A 26,577-nucleotide genomic window follows, 5' to 3' on the forward strand; every position below is an offset into this window, starting at 1 on the left:
CTTGAAGGGTGACTGCATCTCGTTAAATCTTCACTCTGGGATTTAGGATGAAGTAATTCTGATATTTTGTATTGCTTGGTTGTTAAATTGATACCTAATTTATTCCTGGTGTGAAATCTAATATAAAAGGATGTAAGAATATTGCCATTGTATATCTTGTTCGTACTTGAAGAAGGGTGTAGGCTATGTAGCCCAAAACTGTCGTATTTGGAACAATATGTTATTTATTACATGTGAATTTTCTACAATAAATTTTTAAGTGTAGCAATCCCTGGACTTTTCTTTATTGTCCCGTTTTCTAAATACATACATATATTTATATTGTATTTATATTGTAGCTTACCAATCATTAGATGCGGTGGCTGCATTAGTTTACTTTGTTTAGGCTTTTTTTCCCCCTCTGTTTTCACCTGGTGATCTGTCCAGTAACACACCTCCTGTATTAGAGTGTCCCCACTCTGGATGAAGGAGCACAGTGGCACCTTTGGACAGCATTGTATATCTGAGAGGAGGGGAGTGTTAGATGTATTAGCAGATTTAGATGCACTAACAAATTGAAGTGAAACTCCAGCTAACACTTTATAAGCAGTTTTGTGGTAAATTATCTCAACGCTCTAGTCCATCTGCAGGACAGCTTTGTTGTCTGAGAATGTCGGTAAAATTGAGTGCTATTAGATTACTTTCTCTCTGGGTGGGATGTTCTTCAGTTATAGGAATAGCGTGGATCAGAAAAATACCACATTATGACCACTAGATGGAGCTGAGGATCAAAGAAAATAAATGCTTATTTACTATGATCTCATCAGCTCCATCTAATGGCCATAAATCCTAGTAACATTTCTCTCATTCCCACAGAACTAATGTACATGAAGTTTTGTAGGACAAATATCTCTGCATTTGTTATATATATATATATATATATATATATATATATATATATTTTTTTTTTTTAGTGAGTACTCATTTTGAGTTATTACTGAAAATTGTACCCAAAAGTAATTTTTGTTGTGTCTTTTACAATTGTACTTCCTTGTGGTTCCATACCTTCAGGTGATATTCAGGTGTTTATATTCTTTTGGTGGCAAGTTTATCAGACAATGAAATCATAAGATTTGCTGAAAGATTGCTGAGATGAGATCCAATTACAGGATAGGCCTCCTATAGATTTGTTGTATTAATGAAATCACTAAGGGTCTGAGATGACTCGTATGATCACCATGGACAGGTAGGTGGCTCATCGGGAAAGATGGAGGGTGGGACAGCTGCCTGTCCTTAAACAGCTTATACTGAGAGATCTTCCTGACTCAGATGACAGATGGATATGATGGAAATCTACAAATGTTCCTAAAATCATAAAGCCATTCGAATGAAATAGAAAACATAGCTAATTTAGGGGGAAAAAATGCTGTGGATTTAAAAAAGGGAAAAAAAAAATACTAATATTTGGTTTCCATGGTTAAACTTCAAGATAACCAATAATTATTCCTCAACATTTAACATCTGAAATTGCAGATAGACTTTATTTATCCTGCCTTTGATGAAGCTGAGACAAGCCATAAATAGCTGTAAGAAGCTTGGAATAAATGGAGCTATAATATCTGTGCTGTAAATATGGGGCTCTAGATGGACAGTTGGCCTGGAGCAAAGGTACCCGATCCTTCTAAATAAAGGGCCAATTTACTGTTCATCAGACTTTAGCGGGGCCAGACTGTGGCCAGTGGGGGTAGGAAATGCATTGACATCAGTGTGTATAAACAATGCCCCGTCATTGGTATCAGTGGAAGAAATAGTACCCCTTTATTGATATCCCACTATTGGTGTCAGTGGGAGGAATAGTGCCCCATTGTTGGTGTCAGTTGGAGGAATAGTTCCCCTTCACTGATATCACTGGGAGGGATAGTGCTCCATCCACAGTATGAAGAGTAGTGTGCCATTATTGGTGTTAGTGGGAGGAATAGTGCTGCACCAGTGGTATCCATGGGAAGAATAGTACCCCATCGTTGGTGTCAATGGAAGGAATAGTACCCCATCAATGATATTAGATAGGAGGAATAATGCCCCTTGATTGATATCAGTGGGAGGAATAGTGTCCCACTGTTGGTTTCAGTGGGAGGAATAGTGCCCATTTACTGATATCACTGGGAGGGATAGTGCCCCATCATTGGTAACAGTATGAAGAGTAGTGTCCCATCATTGGTGTTAGTGGGAGGAATAGTGCTGCACCATTGGTATTAATAGGAAGAATAGTGCCTCATCAGTGGTATCAATGGGAGGAATAGTATCCCATCGTTGGTGTCAGTGGAAGAAATATTGCCCCATCACTAATATTAGTAATAGGAATAGTGCCCCTTGATTGGTATGAGTGGGAGGAATAGTGCCCCATTATTGGCAACAGTATAAAATTAGTGCCCCATCATTAGTATCAGTGGGAGGAAGAGTGCCCCATCGTTGGCATCATTGGTAGTAGGAATATCCCCATCCCTGATGTCAGTGGATGGAATAGTGTTTCATTATTGGTATCATTGGGAGGAGTAGTGCCCCGCATTGGAATCAGTGGAAGGAATAGTGCCCCATCATTGGTATCGGTGGAATGAATACTGGCCCATTACTGATATCAGTGGGAGGAAGTGTGCCTCATCATTGGTGTCAGTGGGAGGAATAGTGCCCCATCATTCATGTCAGTGGGAGGAATAGTGCTTTAAAGGCCAGATAAAGGCAAGAGGTTGCATCCTGAGTTTGGAGACCACTGGCCTGGAGCATAAAGGAACGATTTGCATGTCTCTACCCCTTGTTTTAGCAATTAACACCCCCCTCTTTTTTTTTGGGGGGGGGGGGGATTTTGATGGAAGTGAAAATAGGTAAGGTCTTTTGGTTCCTTCAAAAGCTTAACTCCACCGCTATGAAATGCAACTCTAGTACCTGCATACAGTGGTGGCTCCACAGAATGTTGCAAGAGAAAGGAAACCTGGGTCAGCAATCATGGCACCAGCCTAAACTGGAACATAGGCAAGGATTAAAAGATAAAGGCTTCATACTCAGTAAGCGATTAAATCAACTGCTGAAAGTGCTAAAAAATAAAAGAAAATAAGATAAAAATGATTCTATAAAGGCTCTACCCTTAATAGTTAATTAATTCCAGAGGCAGGATACTGAAATTGACCGCACCTTCTAATGGTTCATTGAGTGCCGGTTCACACAGGGGCGACTTGTCAGGCGACCTAGCCACCTGACAAGTTGCCTCCCGTTCTGTACTACGGAACCGTTCTAATAGGAGCGATGCAAGTCGCTCCGACTTAGAAAAAGGTTCCTGTAGCATTTCTGGGGCGACTTCAGGCGACTTGCATTGACTTCTATACAGAAGTCATTTTGCAAGTCGCCGCTGAAGTCGTGTGCAGGTCGCCTCGGTGAGGCGACCTGCAAGTCGTGCCGCCCCTGTGTGAACCGGCACTGAGTGCTCACACCTCAGTGAAAATTCTCCAATTGAAGTCTGGGGTGTGTTCCTCTAAATTATTCAGGCATATAGAGAAGGGAGGGAATCATAGAAGAATTCCCAGAAACAATTCTTCAAAGTGGGACAGGCAATTTTGCAAAAAATATAAATGATTTTATTATACAAATTCACTTAACACTAGTCAAAAATAGAAAATACCACCAACAATTCATTAAATTTAGACAACGTTGTCTAGAGACTCAGATGGCCACCACACATACGTACACCCCCCATGGATGACTTTATATAGTTAATGAATGTCATTAATGTTTCCTGGGAGAATATAAGTAGTGATCTTCCCAGGAACAGTATGCTGAAATCGAATGAAAGTCAGACAAAATGGAATTCCTTCCATGAATCTGTATAGCCACAATGATGGATAGTAATCAATGCAGATAACTGCAATAGGCAGATTGGAATTTCATGGACAGTTCATGGTTTACTGTTGACACAAGAAAAGGGCAAGTCACTGAAAATTGCAATATGGAGAGAGTAGGCAGATAATATTGGTATGGGAAGTTCCTTTGCTGAGCTTATAACTACGCGGCAGCTAGTTCAGACTAAAGAGCACCTATGCTGGCGGGTTGGTATATGTCTAGGGTGCAGGCGAGTATGTATGTATATACTATCCTCCCAGCCGGGAGGTGTAAAATAGTCGATCTCTCCGCTTTCCCGACGACCACCACAACCTCTGCAACGGTGAAGGGCTGACTCTGCATTTGTCATGAGCACTGGGAATGGCTTCCCTCAGTTCCTCAGTTCCTCCCATTCTCCAGAGTCCAGACAGTGATTCTAGAATCCCTCGGAAGATAGAAGTGCCTGCATGGCCATCCGGGGGTTCCAATAGCTCTCCCGACGACCACCACAACCTCCCGTGCCATCATGCTCCCTGTAGTGAGGACTCAGCCCCAGGGGCGTAACTAGAAATAGCAGGGCCCCATAGCAAAATGTTGTATTGGGCCCCCCTGCAAACAGCCCCCCCCCCCCCAGCTGCCCTAGTGTCAATGCAGCGTGACCTGTGCCACATACAGCGTGACCTGTGCCCAATGCAGCGTGACCTGTGCCCAATACAGCGTGACCTGTGCCCCATACAGCATGACCTGTGCCCAATACAGCCTGGTCTGCCTGTGCCCCATACAGCCCCACCTATGCAGAGGAAGAGGCAAGCCACCCGGATCAGCAGAGAGTGGGATTGCCCGCTGTAATAGCTTTCATTTGAATTTCCTGTCTTCCCGGGGCTCATCGTCACATAGCCCCACCTCTTGGCCCGACACCTTTGATGACATCACATGTCCCGCATTGGAACGGCGTTCTGTCTATCAAAGGTACCGGGCCAAAAGGTGGAGCCATGTGACGTGAGCCCCGGGAACACTGGAAGTTCTAATGAAAGCTCTTACATCGGGCAATTCAGTTCTCTGCTGATACGGACAGCTCGCCTCTTCCTTTCCTCTCTCTTCCCCTGGCTGGGAGACTGTGCCGGCGGTGCTCTTATCCTCACTGGGCCCCACTCGGCTGCGGGCCCCATAGCGCCCGCATGGGTCGCTATGGTGGTAGTTACGCCCCTGCTCAGCCCCACCCACAAGCTAACAAACCCCCTTTCGGACATTTCCGTGACACTCGAGAGAGCTATTGGAACCCCCGGATGGCCATGCAGGCACTTCTATCTTCCGAGGGATTCTAGAATCACTGTCTGGACTCTGGAGAATGGGAGGAACTGAGGAACTGAGGGAAGCTATTCCCTGAGCTCATGCAAACGCTGAGTCAGCCCTTCACCGGTGCAGAGGTTGTGGTGGTCGTCGGGAAAGCAGAGAGATCTACTATTTTACACCTCCCGGCTGGGAGGATAGTATATACATACATACATACTCGCCTGCACCCTAGACATATACCAACCCGCCAGCATAGGTGCTCTTTAGTCTGAACTAGCTGCCGCGTAGTTATAAGCTCAGCAAAGGAACTTCCCATACCAATATTATCTGCCTACTCTCTCTCCATATTGCAATTTTCAGTGACTTGCCCTTTTCTTGTGTCAACAGTAAACCATGAACTGTCCATGAAATTCCAATCTGCCTATTGCAGTTATCTGCATTGATTACTATCCATCATTGTGGCTATACAGATTCATGGAAGGAATTCCATTTTTGTCTGACTTTCATTCGATATTAGCATACTGTTCCTGGGAAGATCACTACTTATATTCTCCCAGGAAACATTAATGACATTCATTAACTATATAAAGTCATCCATGGGGGGTGTACGTATGTGTGTGGTGGCCATCTGAGTCTCTAGACAACGTTGTCTAATTTGAATGCATTGTTGGTGGTATTTTCTATTTTTGACTAGTGTTAAGGGAATTTATATAATAAAATCATTTATATTTTTTACAAAATTGCCTGTTCCTCTTTGAAGAATTGCTTTTGGGAATTCTTCTATAATTCCCTCCCTTTCCTATGTGCTAAAAAATAAGCCTGAAGGTTTAACTTTTTTTTTTTTACTTTTTATTTTGTCCAAAATGGCGGTCAATGTTCTGCTCTTCAAAAAAAAAAAAAAACATAAGGGTTATAAGTAAAACTCCTTTAAGGCTGATTCACACCAGATGCAATCCAGAACGCATCAAAAATGAATCGAAACGAATAAAAATGCACATACAGAAATGTATCTGGAACACAGAAATTGTGGTGTGAACCAGCCCTTAGGCTCCGTTCAGATATTGCGTTGCAGTAATGAGCGTTCCTGCTCGTGGTTCTGAAGGCTGTGTTTCTCACATAGGGCAGCCCATTGAAGTAAATAAGCGTTTTTCACCCAAAAGAAGCTCCTCTTCCTTTCTGGGCAACAAGCTAAATGCGTTTTTTCCACTATTGCCATGCAACAATCGTGGCCGCATCGCACTGCATTTGCGGTGCCATTAAGAACAATGGCACCAAAATGTGTCACAGTTTTGCCACGATTTGGAATCCCCAAATCTCTGCAAAACGCGTGATTCCAACTCGCTTAGGGCTAGTTTATACTTTCTTCAAAACATGGCTTAGGACATGCTTTGTTAAAGCTCTCTGAACACCAGTCAAAGCTCCTGTCACTAAATAAAATGGTTAGCTTACAGTCCTGTTTACACCTTGCTTTTGCTTGGGGCTTCGATAAGGCTTCAATGGGGCTTTGGTGGAGTTTCGATGGGGCTTTGGTGGAGCTTCGATGGGGCTTGGTGGAGCTTTGATGGGGCTTCGATGAGCCTTTGGTGGGGCTTCAAGCGAGCTTTGCCATAGACTATGGAGGCTTTGAATACGTTTTGAAGCACAACTAAAGCAACATGGGGTATCATTTTTGAAGCCAAGCCGAAGCAAAGCAAAACAAAGCAAAAGCAAGGTGTAAATAGCACTGTAAGCTAATCATTTTATTTAGTGACAGGAGCTTTGACTGGCATTCAGAGAGCTTTAACAAATCCTGTCCAAAGCCATGTTTTGAAGCAAGTGTATGTTAATGTGTGTTGAAGCCAAAGCAAATGTAAATGAACCCTTAATGTGAACGGGGACACAACATACCAACTTGTAATTTGTGTTGAGGTAGTTTGGTTCTTTTTCCCTTTAATTATTTTATAGACAATTTCTATAACACGCACACAAAGCTTTCTATGAGTCGGAAACTTTGGAACATATTTAATGAAGTTCTTTGGATACGATGTGTCGTAGTGTGCTCCAGGAACTCTGCATTATCCAGTTTCCGGAAGTAATTACCCAGAGTGATTCTATATATTGTTGTATAATTGTGAGCTGTTACTGAAGAAAGTGATCCCCTGGTGGACCTTCAGTACTCATCCACCATAGTCTTCTACTGAGATGATAGTACGGATCGTAGCATCAGAAGTGGTCTCACTGTCACTGTCATCTAAACCCTCCTAATGTACACAGAACAGAACAGCACAAGGTGGGGAACAAACTCCAAATCAAATTGTAAATCACACACAATTCCCAACACATTCTAGAAACATCGATGATGTATCTTTGTCTAGGAAATAAATGAAACCATTTTTAGGAATAGAGCTGAACTCCAGCCTTCCCTCCTGCCATACACAATAGTACGGCTCCTCTCCTGGAGTGAAATTGCGTCCTCTGATTTCTCTGCACACTGTGGGTTTATTGCATGTTTGTATGTGTGTATTAGAAGCTGCAGCAAGTCAGATAGAGCCCCCCTCATTTCCTGGATGGGAAGGTGTGACGGACCGCCTAGCACCCTGCCTGGGTGCTTCCTCCAAGATACAGCTTCCTCCACTCTAGAACCAGGAACCGGGTATTATAGCTGAGAATTGCACCCAAGAACTAGATGACACTAGCTTAGGTGCAAATTGGAACTGACTTTATTGTAAACTGACACAGAATATATACCAAACATAATCAGATAAGAGCTTGATCACATTATCCTTAACCAGTATTTCTCAACCTTTTTTCAGTTGAGGCACCCTTTAAAACTATAGACAATCTGAAGCCACCCTTTAAAATTATGGGCAGTCATGAAATGTCTAAAAATCTAAAATGTAAACATAATGCAGCAACATCCACACAAGTAGGACACCCAATGATAGAGGTGTTTTTTTCTTCCAAAGCAATAACTTTTGCACACTAGTACTGACTAGTATTCCAAATGTTTCTCTTCTCCCTCAATGTCTCTCCATCACTGAGCTAATGTGGCCCCAGTGCTGAGAGGAGAGAGGCAGAGGAGAGTCAAAAAAGGATGCTGTGGAGGCGACAGACATCCTCCTTATCAACTGATGACATCATTAGTTGTTAGGATGCCAGTGTCTAGAAAGTCCTAAAGGTGCATAATGAAAACCTGTAGCTTTGTGTAACTAAAAGGCAGGCTTCATCCACCTGCTGGCTTGTATACAACTTTTGATACATTTTTAGGCATTTTGCCAAGGCAGCCCTGAAGAAGCCTTAAGGCACCCCCACCCTGGTTGAAATAGGCTGTCCTAAACAATGCAAACTGTAAACCATAATATCATTAGTAGATCTAATGAACAGCTAACATAAACAGTGATCTAATCAAACAGTAATCTAATTAACACAAACATGTACCATCCCACAATAGTTTGGTAATGAGGTGAAGTGGACACAATACTAGCAGACAGACAGAAACAATAGGTGACTCAACTAACAATGGGGATTCACACCTAGGAGGCAAACAATGGGGAATTATTCCATGAGAGAAAGACTCCTTAATAAACAGATTACACAAAACAGCAGGAGACACCAGCATCAGGTTGTTTTGAGCTGAATATATTAATCTATCTATTCTGAGTCTCTGAGTCTAGGGGGGAGTGAAGCAGTCATTGCTGGTCTGGGCACAGAGGCCCCAAATCTGTATCCAGGTCCTAGGTTCCCAGAGTCTGTGTGTTTTGGGGAGACATGGATCCAAATCCAAAGCAAAACCACTCCAGGTCCTCCAGGCACACACCTCCAAAACAATAAAGCCCCCTCAAAAGCCAGGGCCCATAGTCAGTAGGCAAGAGGCTACCCTGCAGTCCCCCCACCACCCCAAAAGCCCCTGTCCTGTTGGGTCTGTCATTTCCTGGATGGAAAGGGAAGGCATCCATTAAGCATCATCCAACTCTTTCCTCCCCAGCTTTATGCTGTATCTTGACCATAATTGTAGTGAAATTGAGTCCTTTCAAAAATGGAGGCTCAACCTCACTTGTGTGCATTGCATAGAGCAATCTGCATGCTTAGGAGCACCTATTCCTCCAGACTGATTAACTTATTAATGCATTTTTATATTTGCATAATGCTTCCCAAGAGCAAGCCAGGAATACTCCTCAGAAATACTGAGGCATGGTGCTGTGATGTTTTCAGGAGGCTGTGTACAGCACTCTGCCGGCTCCTCCCACCTGTCTGGATTGCATAGAGAAGCACAGAGACCCTGTGATGAGATCACTGAGTTTAGAATAATTTATTTAATAAAGCAGAGAGGTTTTTTTTATCATGTTGACAGGGGGTGAGAAGAGCCAGAGAAAGGAAAAAATAAGCAGGTCAACCGCTTGCCAACCAGCGCACGCCGATTTATGTCGGCAGAATGTCACTGGTGGGCAAAGGGGGTACAGGTACATCCCCTTTAAGAAGCGGAGCTGCGGGCGCGTGCCGCCACGGTCTCCCTGACCGTTACTGCGGGTCCCGCAGACTCGATGTCCGCCTGGTGCCCGCAATCATGTCATGGAGAGGTAGAACGGGGAGATACTTTTGTAAACAAAGCATTTCCCCGTTCTGCCTAGTGACAGGACAGAGAGCACAGCTCTCTGTCATCAAGAGCAGTGATCTCTCTTATGTAAGGTGTAGCCCCTCCCTCCCACAGTTAGAATCACGCCCTAGGACAGACTTAACCTCTTCACTGCCCCCTAGTGGTTAACTCCTTCCCTGCCAGTGTCATTTACACAGTAATCAATACATTTTTATAGCACTGGTCGCTGTATAAATGACAAGGGTCCCAAAATAGTGTAAAAAATGTCTGATGTGTCCACCATAATGTCGCAGTCCCGATAAAAATCGCAGCTCGCCGCCATTACTAATAATAAAAAAAAAATAATAATAAAAATGCTATAAATCTATCCCCTATTTTGTAGACGCTATAAATTTTGCGCAAACCAATCAATATACACTTATTGTGATTTCTTTTTACCAAAAATATGTAGAAGAATACATATCGGCCTAAACTGAGGAAAAAAAATTTTTTTTTTTATATATTTTTGGGGGATATTTATTATAGCAAAAAGTAAAAAAATATTGCTTTTTTTTCAAACTTTTCGCTCTTTTTTTTTTTCTTTATAGTGCAAAAAATAAAAACCGCAGAGGCGATAAAATACCAACAAAAGAAAGCTCTATTTGTGGGAAAAAAAGGACGTCAGTTTTGTTTGGGTACAACGTCGCACGACCGCGCAATTGTCAGTTAAAGCAATGCAAAGCCGAATCGCAAAAGGTGCTCTGGTCAGGAAGGGGGTAAATCCTTCCAGGGCTGAAGCGGTTAAACATCACCATTACATTTTGGCCAGTAGAAGACAGGAATTGAATTAGTTATTCCCAACCTCTGTAGATAAATGAGAATTTTTAGCCTCCCTTTCATCAACCTGTCACTCCTTTTTTTTTTTTTATCTCAGTAGATCCATCAATCCTTCCAAAGATGAAAAAAAAGGCCTGGATTCTTGCCTAGATACACATAATATAACTGGATATAACATTTATATAGGATACTAACCTATGTAAAGTTGATCCAGGGAAAATCCGGTTGCCTCTTGGGGGCTCAGAAAGGATCTTTTTCCCCTTCTAGAGTAAATTGAATCATACACCAAATGTTTTTGTTTGTTTTTTTTGTTTTCCCCTTTTTATTGGTTGAACTAGATGGACTTGTGTCTTTTTTCAACCTGACTATGTACAGTAACCAATCCTATCCACACAACTCTAGCTCAACCTTACCTCCTAACAGTGCAACGGTTACATGCACAGAATATATAGGGGGTGATTTACCAAAAATAGAGAGTGCAAAATCTGGTGTAGCTGTGCATGGTAGCCAATCAGTTTCAAACTTCAGCTTGTTTAATTATGCTCGGTTCACATTGCTGCGACGGAATAGCCGTACGACTTTACATGCGACTTTGCCCAGTGACTGCCTTCCAATTTGGATGCCATTTTGGATGCCAAAGTAGTGCAGGAACCTTTTCCAAAGTCGGAGCGACTTGTGTAGTATCAGTTTAGACGGCTGTCATAGGGAAACATTACATTTGACATGTCATGCGACTTGGGGTCTCACAAGTCAGATTCCATGTCGCAGCAGTGTGAACCAAGCCTTAAGCTTTTACAAAAAAAAATGGAAGCTGATTGATTTCTATGCATAACTGCACAAAATGTTGCACTCTCCAGTTTTCTATGTATATTATTTTTATTTTTTTCAAGAGTAAACACTTTTTGTATGTGAAATGTTGCATATGAAGTTTTACCTATCTTCTGCCAGAGGATTGACCACTAAGCTACCATACTTTTCGATCTGTTCACCAGGTTCTTTTTAGCTGCTTTGCTGAAAATGTTTGACCTATTCAGAGCTCAGTAAAAGCTCAAATTGCATATATAGCGAAATCTATCAATGAAAGTTATGACCCTTTATACCCGATGAACATACAGCGGGTAAAATAACTATTGAACACGTCACCATTTTTCTAGGTAAATGTCTTATTAAAGTTGCTATTGACATTAACCACTTCCACACTGCCCCACGTACATTTACTGCAGCAGGGGGCGGCCCGGGTGCGCAAAGTCATGTACTTGTATGTGGTTTTGTGCACGCGGTTTAGGGGGGGGTGCCGCTCCTGCTGTGATTCGACACAGCAGGAGCTAATCAGGTGGCTGCCGCGACCAACCTATCGTTCAGAAGAGACACGGCGTGTAAACAAAGCACACCGCTGATCTGTCAGGGAGGAATCACGATCTCTCTCTTCCTCCGGTGAATCCCCTCCCCACACAGTTAGAGACACCTCCCAGGGAACACATTTAACCCCTTGATCGCCCCCTAGTGTTAACCCCTTCCCTGCCAGTGTCATTTATACAGGTATCGGTGCATTTTTTTTAGCACTGATCACTGTATTGGTGTCACTGGTCCCCAAAAAGTGTCACTTAGGGTCAGATTTGTCTGCCGCAACATTGCAGTCCCGCTAAAAATTGTAGATCACCATCATTACCAGTAAAAATTAATTAAGAAAAGTCCCTAAATCTATCCCGTAGTTTGTAGACGCTATAACTTTACTTACCTGCCCTGTGCAGTGGTTTTCCACAGAGCAGCCCAGATCCTCCTCTTCTCGGGTCCCTCTTCGGTGCTCCTGACCCCTCCCTCCTGTTGAGTGCCCCCACAGCAAGCAGCTTGCTATGGGGGCACTCGAGCCGAGCCACAGCTCCCTGTGTGCCCCGGCCAGCCCCCTTCCTCTTGTCATTTGCTGGCTGACTTTGATTGATAGCAGTGGGAGCCAATGGCGTCGCGCTGCTGTCTCCCCAATGAGGAGGGGAGTCCCAATCAGCCGAGACACTCCTGCAACATTGCTGGATTTAGAGAGACCTCAGGTAAGTATTAGGGGGGGTGCTCAACAGAAGGCTTTTTATCTTAATGCATAGATTGCATTAAGATAATAAACCTTCCGCCTTTACAATCACTTTAAGTTTTGTGTAATAAAATGGAATTATACAGGGAAAAACACATATTGAACACATAAAGAAAGGGAGGTGAAAAAAGGCATGGAAAGCCAAAACACCAGCTGAAATCAGTAATATCAGTAATTAGAAAGCTATCCTGCCCCTTGTCAGTGCAAATTAATATCAGCTTATTCAGTCTCAACTGATGGCCTATAAAAAGGTATCACAGAAGAAACATCTCATGATGGATAAAAGCAAAGAGCTCTTTCAAGACCTTTTCAACCTTATTGTTGCAAAACATACTGATGGCATTGGTTGCAGAAGGATTTCTAAACTTCTGAATGTTCCAGTGAGCACCGTTGGGGCCATAATCCAGAAGTGGAAAGAACATCATTTCACCATAAACCGGCCATGTCCAGGAGCTCCTCGCAAGATTTCTGACAGGGGAGTAAAAAGAATTATCAGAAGAGATGTCCAAGAGCCAAGGACCACTTGTGGAGAGCTTCAGAAAGACCTGGACTTAGCAGGTATATTTGTTTAAAAGAAAACAATAAGTAATGCACTCATTCACCATGGCCTGTGTGCACGCTCTCCGTACAAGACTCCATTGCTGAAGAAAGATGCATTTTGAAGCGTTTTTAAAGTTTGCTGCACAACATTTATGCCGCGTACACACGAGCGGACTTGCCAATGGGCTAAACTCCGTCGGCATTTCCGCTGGAAAGATTTAGAGCATGTTCTATATCTGAGTCCGTTGGAAATGCCGACAGAAAAAGTCCCATGGGGCATACACACGGTCGGAATGTCCGACCAAAAGCTTCCATCGGACTTTTTCTGTCAGGAAGTCCGGCTGTGTGTACGCAGCATTAGACAAGCCTGTGAAATACTGGGAGAATATAGTCTAGTCAGACGAGACCAAAATTGAACTCTTTGGATGCCATAATACACACCATGTTTGGAGGTCAAATGGCACGGCACATCACCCCAAAAACACCCCCCATACCAAGTGAAGTTTGTGTGGGGCTGTTTTTTAGCATACAATACTGGAAAACTTCATGTCATTGAAGGATGAATGGAAAAATGTACCAAGACATTCTTGATAAAAATCTGCCATCTACCAGGAGGATGAAGATGAAACGAGGGAGGACATTTCAGCAAGACAATGATCCCTACACAAAGCCAAGGAAACCCTCAATTGGTTTTAAATAAAGAAAATAAAGCTGCTAGAATGGCCCAGCCAATCACCTGACCTGAATCCAATAGAAAATCTATGGAAAGAACTAAAGATCAGAGTTCATAGAAGAGGCCCACAGAACCTTCAAGATGTGAAGACTGTGTGGAAGAATGGGCCAAAATCACACCTGAGGAATGCATGCGACTGGTTTCTCCATACAGGAGGCGTCTTGAAGTTGTCATTACTAGCAAAGGATTTTGTACGAAGTATTAAATACATTTCAATTAGCGTGTTCAATACTTTTTCCCTGTGTCATTCCAATTTATTACACATAACTTCATTTCTGAACTTACCGTATTTGTTTGGATTGCATGGGTTGTTACCGACATGTGGTGAAAATTTCATGTCAAGAGCATCTTTACAAATATATTTACTCCTGAAAAATGGTGACATGTTCAATAATTATTTCACTTGCTGTATAACATGTCGTTGTGTTTATCGTTGTCATTTTGGTGTTTGTTGGGCAGGATCGCTATTAAACATTATCTATGACCACAGTATTTGGTTTCATTTACTTATTGATGCTAAAGGGGATTTATTTTTATATTATCCCAGCTATTACTGGGGGCTTAGTGTTGGTTAGAGTTTTAGAAAAGACAATCTTTTAACATGATCATTTGTTTAAAACGCAGACAATACCCATGGGGATTATTCCAGGATCACTGAATTTTATGCGCAGTTTATTACATTTGTTTCCCTGATTCTATGTATTTATTTTTTTTCTGTCATTTTTTTTGCCAGATGGCATGTCGGCAGCTTGCTGAAATCTTGCTCCATTCCTTAAGTGAGAATTGCTATTGGTCTCCAATGAAAAGTCCTCCACCTGAACTCATGAAGAGAGAAGACAGCTCGCTCCCTTACCACATCATCAGGCAAAAACCGCAAATTCACTCAGGAGATCAGTAAGGATTTCTTCCTCTATATATTACATAACGCACACCCTAACAAAAAAAAAAAAAAAAATGATTAGCATTCTTGTATGAAGATTTTTTTTACTTTTTTTTTTTTTTTTTTATAAGGTTTCTTCAAAAAGTTTCTGCACTTTATTTTAAACTTTTTTTATTAAGAATTTCAAAAACAAAATGCATTACTTTTTCTAAACTGCAAGGTCAGCCAGCTTGCCAGACAGACTGGTCACATGACAGTCTCAGACACGACCAAATACTGCTACTCCCGCCCCCACTGTTTCCAACGAAAATATAAAAGTGCAGAAACTTTTTGAAGACCCCTCCCCTCATAATATATTTTTGAGTAAAAAAAAAAAAAAGAAAGCATATTAATATTTTGCTTTTGAGCCAGCTAGTGAAGATTTAGTCTTCTTTTCATCTTTTAAAGGCTCTCAGTTTGCTTCTTTGATGAAAAAAGGCCATTGTATACACAGCTCATTGACTTATCAACAGTGACTCATTCCTTATTAGATGGCCTACCGCTTTAGACCCCACGCACACTGGGTGTTTAGTCCCAGTGCATAGGGCTCTGGTGTTTAGCTGTGAGCACAGGTGCCCTGTCACTTACCTCGTCCTGAAGCTGGTAGGCACCAAAGCTGATCACAGCAGACAGGGCAAAGCAGAAGGCTTATGCCCCGTACACACGGTCGGACTTTGTTCGGACATTCCGACAACAAAATCCTAGGATTTTTTCCGACGGATGTTGGCTCAAACTTGTCTTGCATACACACGGCCACACAAAGTTGTCGGAAAATCCGATCGTTCTGAACGCGGTGACGTAAAACACGTACGTCGGGACTATAAACGGGGCAGTGGCCAATAGCTTTCATCTCTTTATTTATTCTGAGCATGCGTGGCACTTTGTCCTTCGGATTTGTGTACACACGATCGGAATTTCCAACAACGGATTTTGTTGTTGGAAAATTTTATATCCTGCTCTCAAACTTTGTGTGTCGGAACATCCGATGGAAAATGTGTGATGGGGCCTACACACGGTCGGAATTTCCGACAACAAGGTCCTATCACACATTTTCCATCGGAAAATCCGACCGTGTGTACGGGGCATTAGTCAGGGGCAGATGCAAAGGTCAGTGAGCTAGTGGTCAGCAGACAGGAGATCAGAGACGTAGTCAGGCAAGCCGAGGTCATACACAGGACAGGAGACAAGAGAAGATCCGTGGGCAATCCGAGGTGAGGGTCGAGAGAGAGACACAAGTTATCCAAGGGCAAGCCGGGACGGTAACAGGTAATCAGAAGCAAAAAAAGGAAACAGAAAGCAGAAGGCTGAAGACCAGGTCAACAATGTCAATGTGCCACAGTCACTCTTTTAAAGGCCAGAGGGTGCCAGGATCTGTCGTGCCTTGCATGAGCCATGGCAAATGTGCATTCGTATGTTCGCCTCCAATACCTGTACGCACATTTCTGTGCAAACGGACGTGGTCATATTGGAGATTGCCCACTGTGCCAGGTCTATGAGCAACTCTCCTCCGGCTACTCTCCTGACATGCCCTGAATATTTAAGGCAGTATGAACCTGGGGATGAATACCTAGAATAAAAGAAGACAGTGTTTTCCAGCATTTGTCCCTGAGTGCATACTGCCTTAAAGGTTCATACCGCTAGGTGCAGCATCCAGCCACAGCAGCTGTCATCTTGTTATAGAGTTTGAAAGGCTACATGCAGCAGGGCTGGATGGGCACCTGTGCCCTCCACTCACAGCTATACACCAGAGCCCCATACACCAGGGCCAAATGCCCAGCATGCATGGGGCCTTAAAGTAATAGGTAGCACTCAAGTGGTGGAATGATTGCCTGTGGGAAGTTGCAGTGATAACCGGAACTTAAAAGACCAGTTGGTGTGAATTTCTGCAGTGCAGTAGCCGTGGCAGTTTGGATGACAGGTTCACATAGAAATTAAGAAATTGCAGAAGATACTAGTCATTTCTGTCTGCTGCTTTGTTCCTCTACTATCAACACGAATCACTTCTGACAAGTGTCCCTGACGCCACAAGAAAAAAGGTGACAGGGAAGGGAGCTCCAGCACACAGCTGGAATTAGAGTGGCAACTGCCAGCAAGGCCTTCTTGTCCACATCAGTGCCTGACGTCACAAATGCGCTTCTGGAAGAATGGTCAAACATTCCCATAGACACACTCCTAAACCTTGTGGGCAACCTTCCCAGAAGAGTTGAAGCTGTTATAGCTGCAAAGGGTGGGCCAACTCAATATTGAACGGACTGGGATGTCATTAAAGTTCATGTGCGTGTAAAGGCAGGTGTCCCAATACTTTTGACAATGTAGTGTATATTTACATGTCGCATGAGGCACTTTTGAGGAGGATCACAGCAAATAATACAGATGTGTCTTGATCGGTATGATGAGGAGCCCCAGTGACGGTATTAGGTGGCACATGAATCATGCATGGCTTGTTTTCCGTTACTGGTCTGTCAATGTCACACTTGTATGGAGCTGCAGTATAACCTAATTCTTCACCTTGTGTATTTGTAGCCTGTTCTGCCCTCAGGATAATATCGAGGAAGCTCTACTGTTGCTGCTAATCAGCGAATCAATGGTAAGCTATCAAGTCACGACTTCCACTATTATTAATGTTTTGGAAAGAATATGTTTTTTTTTTTACAGAGTGGACAGATATGTACTGTATGTGGGTGCTTATTTCAGAGATTCTCCAGTCTCTCAGGTATTCTTTATGAACACTCAACTTGTCATTCCTTTAGTCCAACATGTGCTCTGATAGAGTCTGACCTCCCAGGATCCACCTGTTTCTTTTCCTTAGACCAGGGGTCTCCAAACTTCATAAACAAAGGACCATCCTTCAGGCTTTTGGGGGGGGGTGAACTGTGACCATTGGGAGTAGAAAATGTCTTGATGTCAGTGGGAAAAAATAATGCCTCATCGTTTGTTTCAGTAGAAGTAATTGTGCCCCATTATTGGTGTCATTGGGAGAAACTGTGCCCCATCATTAGTGTCATTGGGAGGAATTGTACCCCATCGTTGGTGTCATTGGGAGGAATTGTACCCCATTGTTGGTGTCATTGGGAGAATTGGTGTCCCATCATTGGTATCATTGGGAGGAATTGTACCTCATAATTGGTGTCATTGGGAGAATTTGTGCCCCATCATTGGTGTCATTCGAAGAAATTGTGCCCCTTCATTGGCATTAGTGGGGGAGAATTATGCCTTATTGTTGGTATAAGTGGATGAAATAGTACCCCAAGGGCCGGATAAAAGCAGGCAAAGGGCCGCATCTGGGCCTTGGGCTACAGTTTGGAGACCACTGCCTTAGACTGAAGACTGACGGGACCTTTTGTTAAAGCTAAACAGTTTCTAGTATCTGCAAAACTGTAAATTTACCACTGGCTCCATCTTGTGGTCAAATTTGATATTGCAGGGAAAACTGCTGGAGGCAGAACAGAAACCAATCAGCTTCCAGGGTATATTGTCAAACTTAATTAAAAAACCTGAAGTTAGAAACTAATTGGCGACCATGCACAGCTGCACAAGATTTTGAGTGTTCCAGTTTTAGTTAATTGCCCCACAACTTCCTATCAGTAAATCCTTTCTTGTGAGTTGACAAACACCTACACAGCTTTGATTAATTTTGTAAGAGCATGAAAATTATAGCTGGGGCCCCATAGACATCAACTGGGCCCTAGATCAGTGTTTCTCAACTCCAGTCCTCAAGGTGCCCCAACAGGTCATGTTTTCAGGCTACCCATTATTTTGCACAGGTGATTTGATCAGTTTCCCTGCCTTAGTAATTACCACAGTCTTTTCATCTGAGGGAAATCCTGAAAACATGACCTGTTGGGGCGCCTTGAGGACTAGTTGAGAAACACTGCCCTAGACTCTTGACTAGGTTGCCTTATGGATAATCTTATTTTGTCATTGGTTCATTATTCATAAGTCTTACATGACACCCAGGAAACTAGCATTTTATGAAGGAGTTGTCAGCAACAGCAATCTCCATGTTTGTGTCATGACAGGTTCACTTTATGAATAAAATGTTTTGCAGATGACATATTTCTGTATGTGACACATTGACCTGTTCTGGGTGCATTTTTCTTGAGATTATACAGTATCTCACAAAAGTGATTAGACCCCTCACATTTTTGTAACTATTTTATTATATCTTTTCATATGACAACACTGAATAAATGACACTTTGCTACAATGTAAAGTAGTGAGTGTACAGCTTGTATAACAGTGCAAATTTGCTGTCCCCTCAAAATAACTCAACACACAGCCATTAATGTCTAAACCGCTGGTAACAAAAGTAAGTACACCCCTAAGTGAAAATGTCCAAATTGGGCCCAATTAGCCATTTTCCCTACCCTGTGTCATGTGACTCGTTAGTGTTACAAGGTCTCAGGTGTGAATGGGGAGCAGGTGTGTTAAATTTGGTGTTATCGCTCTCACTCTCTCATACTGGTCACTGGAAGTTTAACATGGCACCTCATGGCGAAGAAATCTCTGAGGATCTGAAAAAAAAGAATTGTTGCTCTACATAAAGATGGCCTAGGTTATAAGAAGATTGTCAAGACCCTGAAACTGAGCTGCAGCACGGTCGCCAAGACCACACAGAGGTTTAACAGGACAGGTTCCACTCAGAACAGGCCTCGCCATGGTCGACCAAAGAAGTTGAGCGCACATGCTCAGCGTCATATCCAGAGGTTGTCTTTGGGAAATAGACGTATGAGTGCTGCCAGCATTGTTGCAGTAGTTGAAGGGGTAGGGGGTCAGCCTGTCAGTGCTCAGACCATACGCCGCACACTGCATCAAATTGGTCTGCGTGGCTGTCATCCCAAAAGGAAGCCTCTTCTAAAGAGGATTCACAAGAAAGCCCACAAACAGTTTGCTGAAGACATGGATTACTGGAACCATGTCCTGTGGTCTGATGAGACCAAGATAAACTTATGAAACCAGGTGAGGAGTACAAAGACAAGTGTGTCTTGCCTACAGTCAAGCATGGTGGTGGGAGTGTCATGGTCTGGGGCTGCATGAGTGCTGCCGGCACTGAGGAGCTACAGTTCATTGAGGGAACCATCAATGCCAACATGTACTGTGACATACTGAAGCAGAGCATGATCCCCTCCTTTCAGAGACTGGGCCGCAGGGCAGTATTCCAACATGATAACGACCCCAAACACACCTCCAAGATGACCACTGCCTTGCTAAAGAAGCTGAGGGTAAAGGTGATGGACTGGCCAAGCATGTCTCCAGACCTAAACCCTATTGATCATCTGTGGGGCATCCTCAAATGGAAGGTGGAGGAGCGCAAGGTCTCTAACATCCACCAGCTCTGTGATGTCATCATGAAGGAGTAGAAGAGGACTCCAGTGTCAACCTGTGACGCTCTGGTGAACTCCATGCCCAAGAGAGTTAAGGCAGTGCTGGAAAATAATGGTGGCCACACAAAATATTGACACTTTGGGTCCAATTTGGACATTTTCACTTAGGGGTGTACTCACTTTTGTTGCCAGCGGTTTAGACATTAATGGCTGTGTATTGAGTTATTTTGAGGGGACAGCAAGTTTACAGTGGATATAAAAAGTCTACACACCCCTGTTAAAATGTCAGGTTTCTGTGATGTAAAAGAATGAAACAAGGATAAATCATTTCAAAAAATGTTCCACCCTTAATGTGACTTATAAACTGTCCAACTCTATTGAAAAACAAGCTGAAATCTTTTAGGGGGGAAGTAAAAATAAAAAAATAAAATAATGTGGTTGCATAAGTGTGCACACCCTCTATTAACTAGGGATGTAGTGGTTTTCAGAATAAATGTTAAATAGAAGTCAGTACACACCTGTCATCATTTAAAGTGCCTCTGATTAACCCCAAATAAAGTTCAGCTGCTCTAGTAGGTCTTTCCTGACATTTTCTTAGTTGCATCTTACAGCAAAAGCCATGGTCAGCAGAGAGCTTCCAAATCCTCAGAGGGATCTCATTGTTAAAATGTATCAGTCAGGAGAAGGGTACAAAAGAATTACCAAGGCATTAGATATACAATGGCACACAGTGAAGACAGTCATCAACAAGTGGAGAAAATATGGCACAACAGTGACATTACCAAGAACTGGACATCACTCCAAAATTGATGAAAAGATGAGAAGAAAACTGGTCAGGGAAGCTGCCAAGAGGCCTACAGCAACATTAAAGGAGCTGCAGGAATATCTGGCAAGTACTGTCTGTGTGGTACATGTGACAACAATCTCCCGTATTCTTTATATGTCTGGGCTATGGGGTAGAGTGGCAAGATGGAAGCCCTTTCTTACGAAGAAAAACATCCAAACCCGGGTAAATTTTGTAATAACACATCTGAAGTCTCCCAAAAGCATGTGGGAAAATGTGTTATGGTCTGAGGAAACCAAGTTTGAACTTTTTGGCCATAATTCCAAATGATATGGATTTGGCTAAAAACAGCACTGCACATCACCAAAAGAACACCATACCCACCGTGAAGCATGGTGGTGGCAGCATCATGCTTTGGGGCTGTTTTTTTCTGCTGGAACACAGGCCTTAGTCAAGGTAGAGGGAATTATGACCAGTTCCAAATACCAGTCAATTTTGGCACAAAACCTTCAGGCTTCTGCTAGAAAGCTGAACATGAAGAGGAACTTCATCTTTCAGCATAACGACCCAAAGCATACATCCAAATCAACAAAGGAATGGCTTCACCAGAAGAAGATTAAAGTTTTGGAATGGCCCAGCCAGAGCCCAGACCTGAATCCCATTGAAAATCTGTGCGGTGATCTGAAGAGGGCTGTGCACAGGAGATGCTCTCGAAATCTGACAGATTTGGGGTGTTTTTGCAAAGAAGAGTGGGCAAATATTGCCAAGTCAAGATGTGCCAGGCTGATCGACTCATACCCAAAAAGACTGAGTGCCTTAATAAAATCAAAAGGTGCTTCAACAAATTATTAGTGTAAGGGTGTGCATACTTATGCAACCAGAGTTGCATAGTTGTACAGTTTATAGGTCACATTAAAGGTGGAAAGAGTTCTGAAATGATTTGCCTTATAAAATCTGTCTCATTTTTTTTACATCACAGAAACCTGACATTTTAACAGGGGTGTGTAGACTTTTTATATCCACTATATACAAGCTGTACACTCACTACTTTACATTGTAGCAAAGTGTCATTTCTTCAGTGTTGTCACATGAAAAGATAGAATAAAATATTTACAAAAATGTGAGGGGTGTACTTACTTTTGTGAGATACTGTATATGATATACATTCTTATATAAGGTGATGAGGGTATAATGGTGTTAATGGGTATTAATGCACATAAAAGCACATGAATGGAAGTGCTAAAACTGAATTAAAATTGAATTAGTAACAGGAAGTCATCTGTGTGTAGGAAAATGTCTCTCCCTGCGACATTCCCGCCATCTTAATGATATTACGCTCTGACGGGCTTCTGAGGCTTTTACGTTTTTCCATGTATGACATTAAAAGCTCTTTCATATGATTTAGCGTGCAGATTATTTTTACCGGCACTATAAAATGCAGTAAAGGTAATTGATGTATGTCTTGATTACATAAGCTTGGAAATGTTAAAAAGATTTAGGTCCCGTTCACACGAGCCTCAGCTTGTCAGCACCAGACTGCAGAGCAATGTGCACAGCAAGCATTTATAAAGTATTTTAAGAGCTTTTGGCAAGCTTCGAGCAGCTTTCTTCAAACCCTTAAAACATCCATCAGTTCTAGGATCGCAAGTGTCTATTTCAGATCTTAAAGCGGACCTTCAGTCATTTTTTTAAACTTTCCATTAGACATGTACACTGCCGAAAAATTTGTTTGTTTTCGTTTCATTCGTTTTTTTGTTGTTTTTTTTTTTTCGTTTTTCAGGTCATTCGTTATGATCGCAATTTGTAAATTCGTAAATTCGAAAATAAGAAAGAAAATCGGAAAATTCAAAAGAATAACTAACTAAATAACTATTAAATCATAGATATTGGAATTTCCTTACAAATTTGGCTGTTAGTGAACGTAACGAATACGAATTTATCTGAAGTTACGAATTATCCGAAATAACGAATGCCGCATCTAAACGAATGGATCCGAACAAATGAATAATAAAACGTTTTTATTGTTATTTATTGTTATTAATTTGTTACGTTCCATTCGTTTAGATGCGGCATTCGTTATTTCGGATAATTCGTAACTTTGGATAAAGAGTACCTGCAGTCTGCTCACATAATTTGTAATAAAAACATCTTTGCCATTCTGAAGCTTCCCTCCAACCACTCCAGCCACAGCTCTCTCTCTCACTCTCGTGAGAGTTTGCCAGGAAGGGAGGGGAGGATGAGTAATAAGAGGGCCAATGAGAGCTGCAGAGCTGGAGGTGTGCCTCTGTGTAAATCCAGGAAGTGAACAGGCAGCAGCTTCAGCTGTCCACAGTTAAATTGGCTGCAGCCAGACTCACTGGAGGGAGATTTCTGCAGCATATTTGGCAAGTACAGAATCCCAGTATATATAAAATAACATGCAAAGTGGTTGGAGGGAAGCTTCAGAATGGCAAAGATGTACTTGTTACAAATTATGTGAGCAGACTGCAGTTCCTTTTTAACCACTTCAGCCCCGGAAGGATTTACCCATTTCATGACCAGGCCATTTTTTGTGATTCGGCACTGCATCGCTTTAACTGACAATTGCGCAGTCGTGCGACGCTGTACCCAAATAAAATTGATGTCCTTTTTTCCCACAAATAAAGCTTTCTTTTGGTGGTATTTGATCACCTCTGCGTTTTTTTAAATTTTGAAAAAAACACTATATTTTACTTTTTTCTATAATAAATATCCCCAATTTAAGAAAAAAAAAAATTTTTCCTCAGTTTAGGCCGATGTGTATTCTTCTTTATATTTTTGGCAAAAAAAAAATCACAATAAGCGTATATTGATTGGTTTGCGCAAAAGTTACAGTGTCTACATAATAGGGGATAGATTTATGGCATTTTTATTATTTATTTTTTTTACTAGTAATGGGGATGATCAGTGATTTTTATCGGGACTGCGATATTGCGGCGGACAAATTGGACACTTTTGACACATTTTTGGGACCAGTGACATTTATACAGTGATCAGTGCTATAAAAATGCACTGATTACTGTATAAATGTCACTGGCAGGAAAGGGGTTAACACTAGGGGGCGATCAAGGGGTTAACTGTGTTCCCTAGGTGTGTTCTAACTGTAGGGGGATGGGACTGACTAGGGGAAAAGAGAGATCGGTGTTCCTACTTAGTACTGAGCCTGATTCAACCCCACAAGTTTTCCTGACGCCAAAAGAAAAAAGGTGACGGGGGGGTGGTACCTCCAGTTAATTGACAGCCTCAGCTCTGTGCCTGTGTGCTGTGCTCCAATCAGCTCTTATAGCTCTTCTCACTGAGCTCTGCAGAGTGTGATTTCAGCTCTCAGTCACATTTTTTCTAAACGCTCAGACAAGCTTTATAGGTTCTGGATTTTGAATGGATGAAGAGAACAACAGACTGCAGATAAACATGTACAACTTATGCAGGAGGATTTGTTTCTTCTCTGTGTATCACCTGAGGCCAGTCGATTCACCGGGTATACAGTATGTAAGGGTTCACAACCACTGTAAAATAAATGTGAAGGCTGAAGTTTGCTGGTATTCAGTCTACAGGTGAGGCCTCTACAATGCAAACAGGGCTGTTTATACACAGATCAGTCATAAGAATATAACCAGCCACCATATTATTATGACCACCCACTTAATATTGAGTAGGTCCCCCTAATGCCACCAAAAACAGCCCTGACCCATTGAGGCATGGACTCCACTAGACCTCTGATGGTATGTTGTGGTATCTGTCTCCACCGGCTTGCCTTCTTCCCATCCTGGTGGCCATCTCTTCCCTAGGTAAGCGACACACACCTGACCATCCACCTGAAAATGTGAATTCATCAGACCAGACCACCTTCTTCCATTGCTCTGTGGTCTAGTTCTGATGCTCACATGCCCATTGTAGGCCCTTTTGGCTGTGGACAGCATGGGCACCCTGACCAGTCTGTGGCTACACAGCCCCATACACAACAAAGCGCGATGCTCTGTGTGTCCGGACACCTTTCTATCAGAACCAGCGTGAACTTTTCAGCAATTTGAGCTCCAGTAACTCATCTGTTGGATCGGGGTACACGGGCCAGCCCTCGCTCCCCACATGCATCGCTGAGCCTAGGACAGTGAAGGCGAACCTTGGCACCCCAAATGTTTTGGAACTACATTTCCCATGATGCTCATGCACTCTGCAGTAGGGGTGCAACGGATCAAAAATCTCACGGATCGGATCGATCCTCAGATCAGAGTCACGGATCGGATCATTTTCGGATCAGCAAAAAAAACCCCAAAAAAACCCCACACAAATCTTGTTACACCCACCAGAGTTTTAGATTTAAAAGCTATTTTCAACACAAAACCGAGCTTATATGCATAAATACAGTATTTGTGCATATAAGCTCAGTTTTGTGTTGAAAATGGCTTTTAAATCTGAAACTCCGGTGGGTGTAACAAGATGTCCGCTTGCCCCCTTCTCACTCTATCATTATAGTACTGTGCAGGAGTGTGGGGTGTAGCAAGATGGCAGCGACGGAACGTCACTTCCTGTCGAGACAGCGGCCGCTTCTGGGTGTACTAAGATGGCCGCCGGCTCCGGAGCTAGGCCGAAGCCGCGGCCTTTCCTATGGCTGAGGCCGAAAAGTGCTCCGCGGATCGCGGGTGTGCCGATCCGCGGAGGGTGATCCGTACGGATCACGGATCGGCAACGATCCGTTGCACCCCTACTCTGCAGTGTAGTTGAGCTTCATGGGAAATGTAGTTCCAAAACATCTGGGGTGCCAAGGTTCTCCATCACTGGCCCAGGACAACTATGACCATGTTGCCAGTTTTCCTTCCTTCCTTCCTTGGACCTCCCCATATGCATCAATGAGCCTTGGCCGCCCATGGCCCTGTCTCCAGTTTTCCTTCCTTGGACCACGTTTGATGGTTCCTGACCACTGCAGACCGGAAACATCCCCCAAGAGCTGCAGTTTTGGAGATGCTCTGACCCAGTCGTCTAGCCATTACAAATTGGCCCTTGTCAAAGCCGCTCAAATCCTTACACTTGCCCAATTTTTCTGTTTTCAAAACATTGACTTCAGGGACAACATGTTCACTTGCTGCCTAATATATCCCACCCACTTTCACATGCCATTGTAATGATTAATCGGTGTAATTCACTTTACCTGTCCACTGGTTGGTGGATATCACAAATCATTTCTATTATTTGCTTTCTGTTGGAAGCGGAGTATTTTCCCTGTACACAAGAGACATTGTACAAATATTAGTAATGACGGGTCTAGTTGCTGTAAGTTACATCACTTTTCACATTATCCTCCGTCTTTCCTAACAAGCCGGCAGGTTGATAGATTCTGCTTTGTCAGGGTGATTCACAGCCATGTGCAGGTTGTTGTATTGTGGAATGATTCAATAAGTGTCACATTGCCGGTTATGGAACGCTCCCAGCACATTGTAAGGCTTCTAATTCTACACAACGACACTGTGCCCCTTCACTGCATTTGTTATATAATATTGTAACTGATACAAATCATAAGCACTTCATGGATTGCACAGTTAGTGCATCTCTAATCCCCAAAAACAAAAATGTAATATATGTAATATACATCTCACAAAAGTGAGTACACCCCTCACATTTTTGTAAATATTTTATTCTATCTTTTCATGTGA

The 26,577-nt window shown here is 42.7% G+C and overlaps 1 protein-coding gene across 2 annotated transcripts in view; it reads left to right on the forward strand.

Moving 5' to 3' along the window:
• Positions 1-26,577, forward strand: part of TTC7A (tetratricopeptide repeat domain 7A) — a 577,716-nt gene that overhangs the window by 167,323 nt on the left and 383,816 nt on the right. For both annotated transcript variants that reach the window (XM_073628505.1, XM_073628506.1), the window contains 2 exons: positions 14,618-14,778; positions 17,327-17,390. In XM_073628505.1, the coding sequence (XP_073484606.1) occupies positions 14,618-14,778; positions 17,327-17,390 (225 nt within the window). The remainder of the gene's footprint in view (positions 1-14,617; positions 14,779-17,326; positions 17,391-26,577) is intronic.

This window comes from Aquarana catesbeiana, linkage group LG04 (assembly GCF_042186555.1).
Source record: "Aquarana catesbeiana isolate 2022-GZ linkage group LG04, ASM4218655v1, whole genome shotgun sequence".
NCBI classification, from domain to species: Eukaryota; Metazoa; Chordata; class Amphibia; order Anura; family Ranidae; genus Aquarana; species Aquarana catesbeiana.